This window comes from Thalia democratica, chromosome 4, assembly GCF_965202585.1.
Source record: "Thalia democratica chromosome 4, ktThaDemo2.hap1.1, whole genome shotgun sequence".
Taxonomy (NCBI): domain Eukaryota; kingdom Metazoa; phylum Chordata; class Thaliacea; order Salpida; family Salpidae; genus Thalia; species Thalia democratica.
The window spans coordinates 83,738,543-83,751,573 of NC_139168.1; the positions used below are offsets into that span (position 1 = coordinate 83,738,543).

General features: G+C 22.5%; 1 protein-coding gene across 1 annotated transcript; it reads right to left on the bottom strand.

Moving 5' to 3' along the window:
* Positions 1 to 254: 254 nt before the first annotated feature.
* LOC145834878 (uncharacterized) lies at positions 255 to 4,353 on the bottom strand. Its single transcript, XM_082942402.1, has 5 exons — positions 4,284 to 4,353; positions 3,235 to 3,361; positions 2,610 to 2,669; positions 1,773 to 1,886; positions 255 to 840 (listed from the first exon to the last, which is right to left on the bottom strand). The coding sequence occupies exons 1-5, from the start codon at positions 4,334 to 4,336 to the stop codon at positions 526 to 528; spliced, it is 669 nt and encodes a 222-aa protein (XP_082798528.1). The 5' UTR covers positions 4,337 to 4,353; the 3' UTR covers positions 255 to 525.
* Between the last annotated feature and the right edge of the window lie 8,678 nt (positions 4,354 to 13,031).

A 13,031-nucleotide genomic window follows, 5' to 3' on the forward strand; every position in this document is an offset into this window, starting at 1 on the left:
TAGTAATGCTTTTACTGCAACCAGTTTATTCAAATTTAGATATAAAAGTTTCTATGAACTAAGTTCTCCAATTTTTTAACAACTAGTAATTAAAAAGTTCATAAAGGTTTTTTGAAAGTAGAAATTTTTCAAAACAATAATTTATTCAAGTATATTTTACTAATACATAACAAAATTGTAAAATTTAGATTATAAAAAGTAACTAACAAAACAACAGTAAAGTCTTGTTTAATCAAAACTTATTTTAAATTTAACTTAGACATATTCAAAGAAATTTAAATAGTTTTAACTGAATCGTTTACAAAATGAACTGAAAACCACAAAGTATACTTAAATATACTTTGTCAATTTCTATCAGAAAAGCTCAACGTAAAGATTAGCAGTAAATCAAACTTATGGATCGAAATCTCAGAGCAAAAGATAACTTGAACAAAAATTACTTAGAGAAAATTGGATTCAAATTTGGATTTAAGAATACCAACTAGAGACAAAAAACAAGAACTGAAAAAAAAACAATAAATTGCATCAACAATGCTCCAAATTATTCCTGAAATTGTCGAAATCAGGAAAATCGTCGTAAACCGACTTCTGGTGACGCAATACCGACTTCCGGTTGAAATAATCCTCAACAGTGACGTCATCACCAAACCTGCCGCTGGAAGGCGCCACGGCGGTGACGTCATTCCCAGGGTTCACGTTGCCATGGTTACCATTAGATGATGCAAGCAGGTAGGTTGACAGTTGTGACGTAATAATTGAGACTCCGACGAGGCACCAATCTATTATCATTCGTTTTGTGACGTCAGAAACTTGTAAAGGTTCTTCGTCAGGTATAACTTCCTGTTATATATAAAAATTAAATATATATACATCAATTATAATTAAACTTATAAAATTATCATAAATACTTTAAAATAAAGAATAAAATGTTTTAAAATTATAGTACATAAAACATATGTTTTAAGTTTAATATAAAAGATCGAATAGACAATTCTGAAATTACGATTGATGAATAACTATGCATTATTTTTACTATCGACTGAAAAAGTAAAACTATTGAAATGAAACTAGGTTGTTTTGTTTAAAAACTACTGCTGTTACAATTTATCAAAGTTAAAAAGTTAGTGCTACTTTGTTAAAGATGACAGTTCACTTGCGATTACAGTATTTGAATGTAATTTTAGTGCTTCAAACAGCAATTTGTCCTACTTTAAGTTCAAAGCTACCGTTGTAATAGCACTACTTAGTTACTCGTTTTATTAATTATTTATGAAAACAACCGTGCAATTGTTGTAAAAATGTTTGAAATTGCTTTAATTTATTTGCAGGTATATATAGTGAGTGAATATAAAAAAAAAAAAATAAAGCAGTAGATCACATTATTGTTTTGCTACAGTATCTTACTAATCAGTAAAAATTATTTTTTGTTAAAACTTTTTTAAGATTCTTTTGAGATTGTTAGTAAATTTTTCAAAGTAGTTAAAAAAGTTTAGTTATGATAAACATCTAGTTTGTAAAAATTTGGTTTAAAAAAGCAACTTTTTTAAAAAACGTTTCACCTTAATTTTAGTTAAGTATGCATACTTTAAATAGGACAGAAAAAATAAAATTAAATCTAGAAAAAAAAATGCAATCTTTAATTTTTTATGTCTCAATGTTTAACATGAGTTACAAAAACATCTTAAAAGTTACTTTATATAAAACTAACCCTTTTAACTTATGCACAACAAACGTAATTCAAACAATTAAAGAAAATATTAATCAAAACAAACCTCTTTATTAGCACCGTTTATGCGTGAAAGATTGTTGAGACTCAAAATTGTTATTGCGAGTACACCGAGTGACGTAATTAATGACGTCACACAGCAAAACGGAAGAAATTTCGTCTGAAAAGGAAAACATAGTTTAATAAATTATTTTAGATTATACATTTATCAGACAAGAAAAAATATCTGAAGGCTTGGAAGTATGATAAAAATAGTGAAATTATTTGTTTAACTAACTTTTTATTTAAAAAAAATATTTTAATAAAGTTAGAAATGCAAGTACTCTTTTTTATTAAAATTTAGAAGTTACTTTTAAGAAGAATTTTAAATGAAGCTAATGTCAATTTTTACTCGTTTTAAACTTTTTTTCAAATGGTGTAACAATACATAGCAATCAATCATTGTTATTTTTAGTTGTATATTAAAAACTATCTATCATTGTTATTTTTTCATTGAGTGGTTTATTTTATTTGCACTTGTTCATCAACTTCCTTAAAAGGTGATGCTATATACATAGGTGCTGTTACACCTTTTAAAATTTTAACTTTTTCACATGATACAGTAAAATCAAAAACAGTTAGATTTATAAATGTATTTTAACTGGCTTTCAAATATTAAACTCTTTGTTAAAAGTTCATTATTACTTTTTAAAATATAGCTTTAACGTTTCGAAGTCATAGTTAATACAACAACAGTTTTTTTTGGCTAGAAGTATTCTAGAAAGATTCCTATCTTTAAAACTTATATCAATATGTAGTATTCAATAATGCATTTTACTTGAACATTTAGAAAAAAAAAAATTTTAATCAAAAAAAAATTTTGTATCAAATAAAACAAACTAACTCTAAATGTGCTTGGGTTTTTTGCAATAAATAATGAAAGAAAGAAACCAGTAATTCCAATCTATATAAAAAAAACTTTTAATTATATACATATATTATAACTTAAAATATTTTGCTTTAGAAAATATAGTTCTTTCTAAACTACTAATGATTTACTAAAAAGTGTTATAAAATTTACTTTATGTTTTAAATTTGAATAACAATATAAGATAAAAGTATTTTCCAAACCAAATTTTTACTGTATACATTAGTTTACTGTATCGACTATTTTCGGACATTTTATTTTATTTTTGCTTTTACGATTATTTTTGAAAAGTTTAAAATAAAACAAAATTTATGGAATCCAAAAAGCTTACTTAAATAATTTTCATAGTAAAAAATTCCATAGAATATTTTTAAACAAAACTTACCGGAAATTTAATTTTATTCATTACATTTTAAAAACATAATCTATTGAAATTTTATCATTGCACTTTTGTAGTATATATTTAGGTTACGATAAATACAGTAAACTATACTTTTTACCTAAACATAATTTTAACTTAATTAAAAAACAAATTAACTACAAATTTGATGAACAGTAGAAATCTGTTTGACAATTTTATTTGGTACAAATATAAACTTACAAGTGTTCCAACCCAAACAGGGGTAACTCGAAATGCAATGTGAATATCATCTTGAATAGCAAACAATATTTGACAAACACCAAGTGCTATCAGGAATAAACCGAATAATATGTGCAAGTTTCCCAACCTTTAAGTAAAATCATGTTAATAAAAAACTAGCTATTTTTGTACACAAAAAATAGACAAACAAAAATTTATTTAATATGTAAATAATTTATGCCAATATCAAATTAAAAGTTTACATTCAGTCAACTCATTGTAATGTATAAGAGAAAAAGATTATGAAATTTCAACTTTTTAATGATTATTGAAAGTAAAACTTAAGTTATCTAATCTGATCTAAAATTTAATCGTGTAACTAAACTTTGTTTTATGTTATCTAAACTTTAATGTAAAAAATAACTATAATATTCTTCACATTTAAATTTGAAATTTAGCTAACATTTTAAACCTTTAAAAACATGTTAAATAGTTTTCAAAAGTATTTTGATTACTTTTTAAACTACATTTACTAAGATGTTTTTTGACTTTGAATACCGTAAAAATAACAAATAACAAAACAATAATGAAGTACTAAATTAAAAATATAAAATATATAAAAACAGTTATAAGTTACCTTTACTTAGATGAGGTTTAGTTTTGATAACTATGAAAGGTTTTGAAAGCATGCTTAGCTTATGGCTGTTGTTTAAGAAAATGCCAATTAAATAAATTAGCAGTAAACCACAGTTGTGTAACTATAAAACTTTGAAAAACAACATGGCAAAAACAAGACAAAAATTTCTATTTCTAAAACTTTAAAGAATAACATTAAACACATTAAACAATATTTAAACTAATATTTGAGTATTATAAATTAAAGTTATGTTCAGAGTTATATTAACATAAACATGTAAATTAACTAAAAAAAGGGAACTTGTGTTTTAATAAAAACATAGAAAACAAAGATAATATATTTATAAATGTAAACAAGAAAATCAACTTACAGTTAGTACTATTAAATACAATTTTTAGTTTAATAATGATGATAAAATATTTGACAAGTTTACCTGCTTATAGTAACATGCAATGGTATTGGTCTGCTTTCTTTTTCAAAACTCATGATATAATAAACACTAAAACACTATAAAAAAATTATGTTAATTATTAAAGCTAAGTATATATATTTTTTTGTTTAAATTACATTGACCTAAGTCTTAATTCTATTTTACAAAAGAAACTAATACTTTTTAAAACATTATAACTGATATTGTGTGTTACACCTTCAAAAAAGTAATAAAAATGTAAATTACTTATAAAAGTGTTTTTTTTTTATAATTTGCTATATATATTTTTTTATTTAAGTAAAACATTTGATTTACATTAACTAAAACTTTAAATTTACTCTACAGAGCAAATATTAAAATTATATTAAACTGTCAAATTAATTAACTTTTAATGTTAAAACACTTTAATACTGTTATGATTATAAACCTATTGAACTGTTTATCTATATAGGTGTTTTTATTAAACAAAAATGGTCATTATAAAAACTAAAACAATAGTCGCTACAATCAAAATTCCAAAAAGCAATAAACAGATACAAATATAAAACATGTAGCATAACAAAAATCAAAATCCAATTTACATACATACTTGTAACTACCTTGTAACTAATTATGTTGCTTGTACTATAAATAGTCATTACAACATTTTAATATCAATATTATTACACAGGTCAAGCAAGTTGTAAATAATGAAATTGTTTTTAATATTTAAATTTCTTTCAAAATAAAATAAGTTTTTTATTATTCACAAACATGTTTTTAAAGTTAAGCATTTTTGTTTATGTATATAAGTTATGGTGCTAGTATTCTAGTGTCGTAAAAAGTTTATTCTTTCACGCTTTTATAATGATATTTATATATTTAATAACCGCATTTACGAATTAACAAAAAGTTAATCGAAAACTCTTATATGTATGCATTTTTAAAACAATACTTTAATAATATAAACCCATCGAGAAAGATTAAATTCATAGATACTTCATATTAAAGTATTTCAATCTTATCTTAAATTTTTATAAAGTTAATTCCATAAAAAACTTAGACAGTCATGAGAAAATTAAACAACAAATAACTTTGTTTCGACAAATGATACAGACATTTCGTCATTATAAATACTCTACATTTTTAAAACTCGTACAAAACTTTGTGGTTTTCATTTTTAAGATTCAAGTAATAAAATTTTGTCTTTTTTTGTAAATATTGTTTTTTAAGATGGCTGTTAGATTTAAAATATTTTTATAACTATTCTTTTATTAAACTCTTACTAAACTTTACACATACTAATTAATGCTTACAAATATATAGCAAAGTTCAAAAATTAAACCCAATTAAATGAATATACTGAAAAAACTGATAGTGAAAACTAAAAATTTTTAGACTTGAGTTAAATAAACTCAAGTTTTAATAAACTCAAAGAGTTTGCAAAACTTTAACAAATAAAGCATTACTGATCAATTGTTTGCAAATATAATAAAACTGTTCTCAATATATTTTTTATTATAATTTGTAAGCATATACTTCAAAGTTTGTATAATTGACAAACTTTCAAATAATAATACTTTAAAAAATTAAAAGCTCAATATTTTTCATATGATATTAAAAAGACGAAACTTAAACTGTTTTAAATAAATAAGTTCAAGAAAAAAACAAAAAACAACAAAATTCTTTCTGACAATTGTAAAAAAGTGCTTGTACATTCTGAAGTACCATGCAAAGTAAATGGGAAGAAAATATTGTGACAGAATGTTTTTTCTTTTCAGTTGAAGTGTTAAACCTTTTTCTTATTTCAAGTCAACTCAAGCATGTTAATCTCGTTAGCGCGTGGTACCTTTTAAAAAAAATATTTTGTTCTGTTTTGCTTGTTTAAATTATTCTTTTGTTTGATGTTTAATTTTTTTTTTAGTGTCTTGTATGAATAATAACATTTGTACCAACTATGAATGAATAAATTTTTGAACTTTCAAAAGAAAAACTGGAGTGAATAACATATAGAAGTTGTTAAGATGTACATATTTTAATAATAAATAAACTAAAACAAAAGTGCTTTTAAATTTTAGACATTTCAGATTTTAACGCTATACTTGTATTTTGCTTAATAGCTAAAATTAAAACATAAACTAGACAAATAAATGATAAAGCTTCTATATAGTCTTAAAGTTTCAAACAAAATTTAAAATTTTTTTAGTTTAAAAAAAAATTATTTATTGCTACACCAAAGAACTTTCTTGTTTTCAATATAAATTAACTGCTTATATTATTACTTTTAGAAAAAAAAAAGAATACTTTTCTAATAGATAGAAATAAAGAAAATATTACACTAGCTGTTTTGTTGCTTTAAAACTAACAGTTCGCCAAAAGACGCAAAAACTAAAATAAGTCAAACTTGTTATTGTTTTTGTTTTAAAAGTTTAATTTATAAAAATTGACAATCGCTTTAGCACGCGCTTTGAACAACATTTATCAAAAGTAAGTACTCAAGTACAAAAAGGTTATTAAATTATTATCTGATTTGTTTGTAATAGTTTGTATAAGGCACTTTACAACTTGTAAAATAAAACATACATAAGTTTTTTTTTAAACAAAAAAAATAAAACCTACCACTTAAAAACATTCGATTTTTTTTTTTGTGCACGGAAACTATTATTCTAATTAAAATTAAATATGAGAAAAACTAAATTTAAAAAACAACATGTTAATAAAAACTTTAGCACTTATTAGGAAAAAAGAATAACTATTGTTTAAATTTAGAGTATGAAAACCCAAGTTTTTATAAAATGCATGTAACTAACAGATCTTATGTTTTTATTAAATGTTAAGGAAGTATATATTTCCAATAATATAGTAAATTAGAACAGATTTTTCAAATTAAAATATGTCACCTTTGCTTTTGATAAGTAAACTAGCTTCTAATTGAGTTTAAATATTAGATTTCGGTTCAAGTTTAAGTTTACTTTTGTTTGTATAGAGTTTTTATGCAACTCATAAAAATTAATTTTACAAATTGAAAATTAATAGAATAAATAAAACCAAAATAGTTTAAGTTACTTCAAATGAGAAACTAAATATTACATTTTTTAGTTTTAGCATTTGTTTTATAATGCTTAATTTGGTTTATTAAAAAAACTAATACCACTGTTTAAGTAGTAAATATGTTTTTGCTCATTTAAAAAGCGTAACTTTTAGTTTTCTCGTTCCAAATTCCAAAACGTTAAAGTCAGTTTAACTAAAACACTATTTATGATATAGACGTCTTAAATTGAATGGACCATAAATATATAATATATATACTTTTATTACAAAGTACGTTATTAAACGTTAGAAGTTTAAACAAAATCATTAAGCAAGAAGTGTAAAATAGTTGTAAGTGAAAAACTGTTTCTTGAATATTTAATCTCTTAAAACAACAAATGTCAGTTCTTTTCATTAACAAAGTGCAACGTATTTATTAAGTCTATATTTTATAAATATTTAAAATATGTATTTAGGCCTACAGTTATACTGAGATTATATGGTTTGTCTTAAATTTAATTTGTGTTAAACTGAAACTGCTATAAAATTCTTCAAAAATATTCATATTTTTTTCGTTTCGTAGAAAATTAAAGTTTATAAGATACATAATATTTTGCTATTATTTCGTTTGAAATTTATAACAAACAGCTATGTTTTTTAAATTTTTTAAAATCAATCACTGTTTAAATTAGTTTACCAATAATAAAATTGCAGATTTATAATTATAAAAGTTGCACCTTTGTTAACACCTTATAAAAACACATCTCCAGTTAAAAAATAAGATTATTTTAGTCTAAATTTGCTTAAAAAATAAACCTTTAACTACCTTTAGGTAGTTTCTTTACTACATATCTATCTGAATATTCAGTTTGTAAAGACTAAGTTTAGAAGAGTAATTTCTGCTAACTTTAAGACGAAAGTTTTTTTGGCTTTAATTTTAAGTATTGCAATTATTATTGTTTTTAGTATTTTATGTTGTAAATAAACTATTATTAAAATGATCTAACAGTAAATAAATCGAACTGTTTGAACTAATGTAAATTAAATTTTATTTCTATTAAACAGCTTAAGTTTACATAATAAAACATTTTTTACAAAAAAAAAATAATTTGCACTAAAGTGCTTTTCAATAAATTCTTTTAATGAATTTTAGCAGCAATTACAGTTGTGATTAATGAAATCGGACTGTAATATTTAGACGTGTTCTAAAAACGTGTTAACAACATTTGTAAATATTCGTGATGATGGCTTAATGATTTTCTAAGTTAGTAATAAAGGAATGTTTTATTAAAACCTGCGCAAGTTTCTAGTAATTCTATAAAACAAACAAATTTAACACCATTTGACCCTTAAACAAACTAAGTGTAATAAAACAACATGAACTGTTCTCAGTCTGTTTTAACATACTTAAACATGATTAAGGTATTAACAGCTTCAAAATTATAAAAATCTAGTTTTTAAACTTTAATAGTTTTTGACATGTTAAAGTGTAGTTTTTTTTTTTTTACAGCAGATTGTTTTATACGCTTTTGAAAAACTATATTTCATTCTTTTTTATAAGAAATATTCAGTGCTAACAAACATTTGAATTAATAATAAGTGTTAAGTTTTAATTTTGATTTAACATACTTTTTTACTTTAAATTTCATTAAGTTACAGCCACGATAATCTTTTTTTTTTTTATTTTTTGTAAACTAAGGCAGTTTGTTGTTTTAAATTATTTAAATTAATAAACAAGTTAACATAACAAACCAATGAAAAATATATTAATTTTATTTTTGTTTTTTCAATCATTTAGGACGTACGAAAACTAAAGTTATCAATTTTAATTTTTGTTCATTTTAATTTTGCAGTTATTATTCAAAATGCTGCAATTGTTTAACGAATTGCACAGTCAAAAGTCAAAACGTTATTTAGATTATTAAAACAACTTTGTATTAAGTATTTATTTTTTAAATAAAATTTTCCTAATTATAAACACATTAGTCTACTAAGTATTTAGATTTTAATATATTAACTAATATATATGTATATAAAACTTTTTAATGTCTAAACTATGTTGTGTTATTTTGTCTCAAAAACAAATCAGCATATAAAGTACTGAAAATTATTAATAACTTTAATAAAAAATATATATAGTACTTGAAATTAACCTTAAAGACTTTGCACTTTTCTAAAATCTGACAAGGGTAATCAAATTATTTTTGAGTATATGCTATAGTTAACAATACCGTTTATTCAAATTAGAAAATTAAGTTCTGTAAAACTTGTTTCATAGTATGCAATGAAAAGCTTAAAAATTAAAAAAAGGATTTATCTTTAATTTTCTACCTAAATTACTTTTTAATCTACCAAGTTCGAAAGCTATTTTACTTGTAAAACGTCAAAAACAAATTAAGCTCACCAAAATTGTGGGTTAATATTTTTTGTTAGTTGGTTTAATAGCCTATTTTCTGCAAAACAACTTTAATTTAAAAACATTTTTAAGCTGCTAAGAAATAGGTTTGCCATGCGTTAGTTAAGATTATGACCAATTTTCCAAACTGCAGAGAAAACAATTTTTTAATCTTTTACAATATATTTCTGTAAGAGATATTATTTTTAAAGAAAAGTCTTATATAAACTTTATATATTTATTATTTGATACAATCCGTACAAAACATAATTTATTTGAACTGCATTTGTCACAAGTAAGCATTTGTAAGACTTTTAGCTTTTATAAGTTAAATTACTTTGACAAAGTGGTGTATAAAATTTAGTCAATTCGTATTTGTAAGATAGTCTGCTTAATATTTAGCATATTTTTGTGGTTTCAAACTGCAGTTTTTTATCTGACATTTGTGGTTCTAAATGCGTATTGTGCAATACTTTACTAAAATAGTTATCTTATATAACTAAACTTTGACTATTTATTTAGTTTAAGCATTTAAAAAACATTGAAATTTAATGTTCATTAATTGTAGATTAGAATAACTGTTGTTTTATTTTATTTCATTTTTTAATCATTAAAGCTATATTTATATTTATACACAATAAATTACATTTTCAAAATAGATTTACTTTTTCCAACATTATTTTCAAAGTAACTGATTTAACTCATATTTGCTTAAATAAATATAAACAAGTATTATAGTTTAATATTTTTTATTAACTTAAACTGCTTAAAATAGAAAATTGATAAAAATTTAAGAGGTTTTTATAACTAATCTTAATTTACCTTAGTGTTTTACAACATAGGTAAAAAACGGTTTTAATAAAATCTAGTTTTAAATTTTAACAAACGTTCAAAAAAACCTACTGGTCTCTTTAGTCTTGTAACTAAAATGTAGTTTAAATACTTCTGACAAGTTCTAAATATATAAATTGTTTTAAAAGTAAAACACATTTTTTGATGCTTTTTACTTCAAAGATCACAATAAAAGTACTCGACTTAGTGGTAAGCAAAATAATCAATTAAAGTTTTTAATTTTTTTTGACGAAAAAATGTTTCACTTGTTTGAAAACAACTGATCAGATATATTCGACTGATGATCTCCTTTGCTTTATTTCAAACGAGTAAAACATTGTTTTGTTAATAAAATTTAACAATTTTAGTAAAATAAAATATAAAAATTTATAAAAAGAAATAAGATTAGTATGAACTTATAATCTGTTTATGCCATTACTTTTGAACTGAAATTAACCATGAAAATTTTTAAAATGGTTTCATAACTAAAAAATATCATAAGAAATAACAATGTAACATATGTGTTTACTATAAAACAATTTATTAAAAACTACAACAGATCTTATAAATCATATAACATTGCTAAATATAGTAGTACTTTTTCTTTGATAAAACTGCTCAAAAACTTTGACTGTGATTAATACAAGTATTAGAAACCAATTTATAATTAATTTGTTTTTGAAAAAACTATTTTAAGCTTCTGTAGATTAAATAACATTGATACATCTTAAATATTTAAAGGATTCATATTTTACAAATATCAGAAAAAGTATAAAAATTTTACATCAACTAAAACATAAATAAGTAGATATATGGCTCAGAAAACAGAATCATTTTGTTTTTTGATGAAATAAATTAGTAAAGGATTTAAAATCTCAGTCCAGATTACAGTCTTTGTTCAAAATAAAAGCTACTGCTAAATCGTATCACTAATTTGTCAGATTAAAAACGGTTATTGAACAACAAAAAAAAAAAAGCTCAAATATTAGGTCCTCGGACCAGGTTCACGAAAAATCTTTCAGTTATCGAATCGCACACCACTTGGATACCTTAAAACTTCTTACCTGAGACTAGTACTTAACTTACCTAAAAGCTTAAAATTTTGTCTGATTAAAAAGGTAATTATTTAAAAAAAATGTCTGCAGATTCTCTTAATCAGAAAAAAGTAAAACAAGTAAGTCAAACATATTTTTATCTTGGTACCTTTTACTAAGTTCTGTTTTTAAATTAAATTTACAATCGCATAAAAAACATTAATTTTAAAAAACATCCTATATAAGTATGACTTTACTACAAAATTCAAAAGTTGATTTTGAGTTTTAAAAGAAAATATTTTATGGTTTCGATAAATCTAACTTTTAAAGCTTAATCAGTATTTCACTTAAAACTTAATAGCTTAATTTAGTTTGTAGCTCTTACAATCAAATCATACAAGGATAATTCTTAGTTGACAGCTATTAACGTAGCAAAAATTATAAAAGTTTCAGACTGAAAAGACTATAAATGTAAAGTATGTTTATTAAGTATTTTTAGATAAAAATTTCATGTAAATTCAATTTTAATCCGGTTCTATACAATGAACATTGAGCGAATTCAATAAATAATGTTTCTATTTAACTTTTTCAAACAAAGTACTGAATCTTTTGAACAATCCTTATCTATGCATAATGTGTTTTTTTAAAAGGTGTACAAATATTGTTTAAATATTTGTAATATAATATTATTACCAACTGATAAAACGGTATAACTACTTATCGATATACTAACATATTTTTTGCTCAACACTTACAAAACTTCATAAAAGTTGAAAATTTCCAAACAAAAATTTATTCTTTTAGAATAAAAAATATCAGGTTTATAAAAAACAAACAACTTAGTAGCTTTTATATTTTGCTACATGCATATATTGCATTGCATTACTCAATCGTTATTTTAAAACAACAATATCAGATAAAACCGGCACTTAATAACCACAAAAATTTGAAATTTATCTGCAATTTTTAAAACACATGGTTAAAAAATTGTTTGCTTCTAAATACTATTATGTAATATTGCCAAGAATGTACAGGGTATAGATATTTACTTAACAGTTTATACTTGAAAACTTGTTTTAGATTTCTTAAACCGTATTCGATATTTGTTAACTTTATATAGTGTAAAATTTTTAAGGTTAAAAAAATATCTAGTTAAATTTCTTGAATATAAAATTTAGAGTGAAGAATAAGTTAAATATTAAAAGGGTAGTAATAAAAACAAGGTAACATAATTACAAAAAAGGCGGTGAAACGATTATTAGTTGAAAATTGTTGATGTCAAAGCTTTATACCAAATTAATTCAACGTAAAATGACAGAAAAAAGTAAATAAAGTTTTACTAAATTTTAATTAAAATACTTAATTTTTGTTAAAGAAAAGTAAAAATTGAATAAAACTAATAGGTAAAAAATAATTAAAGTTAATATCAAAAAACTGTTTTTTACGTAAAAATCACTTTTACGTTTTTGTTTTTTGTTTCTA

Coding starts and splice junctions, on each gene's coding strand:
- LOC145834878 (XM_082942402.1), bottom strand. CDS start 4,336: ATGAGTTTTGAAAAAGAAAGCAGACCAATACCATTGCATGTTACTATA. Junction 3,362..4,283: donor TTGCATGTTACTATAAGCAG/GTAAACTTGTCA, acceptor TTTTACTTAAAG/GTTGGGAAACTTGCACATAT. Junction 841..1,772: donor TAAACGGTGCTAATAAAGAG/GTTTGTTTTGAT, acceptor TATATATAACAG/GAAGTTATACCTGACGAAGA.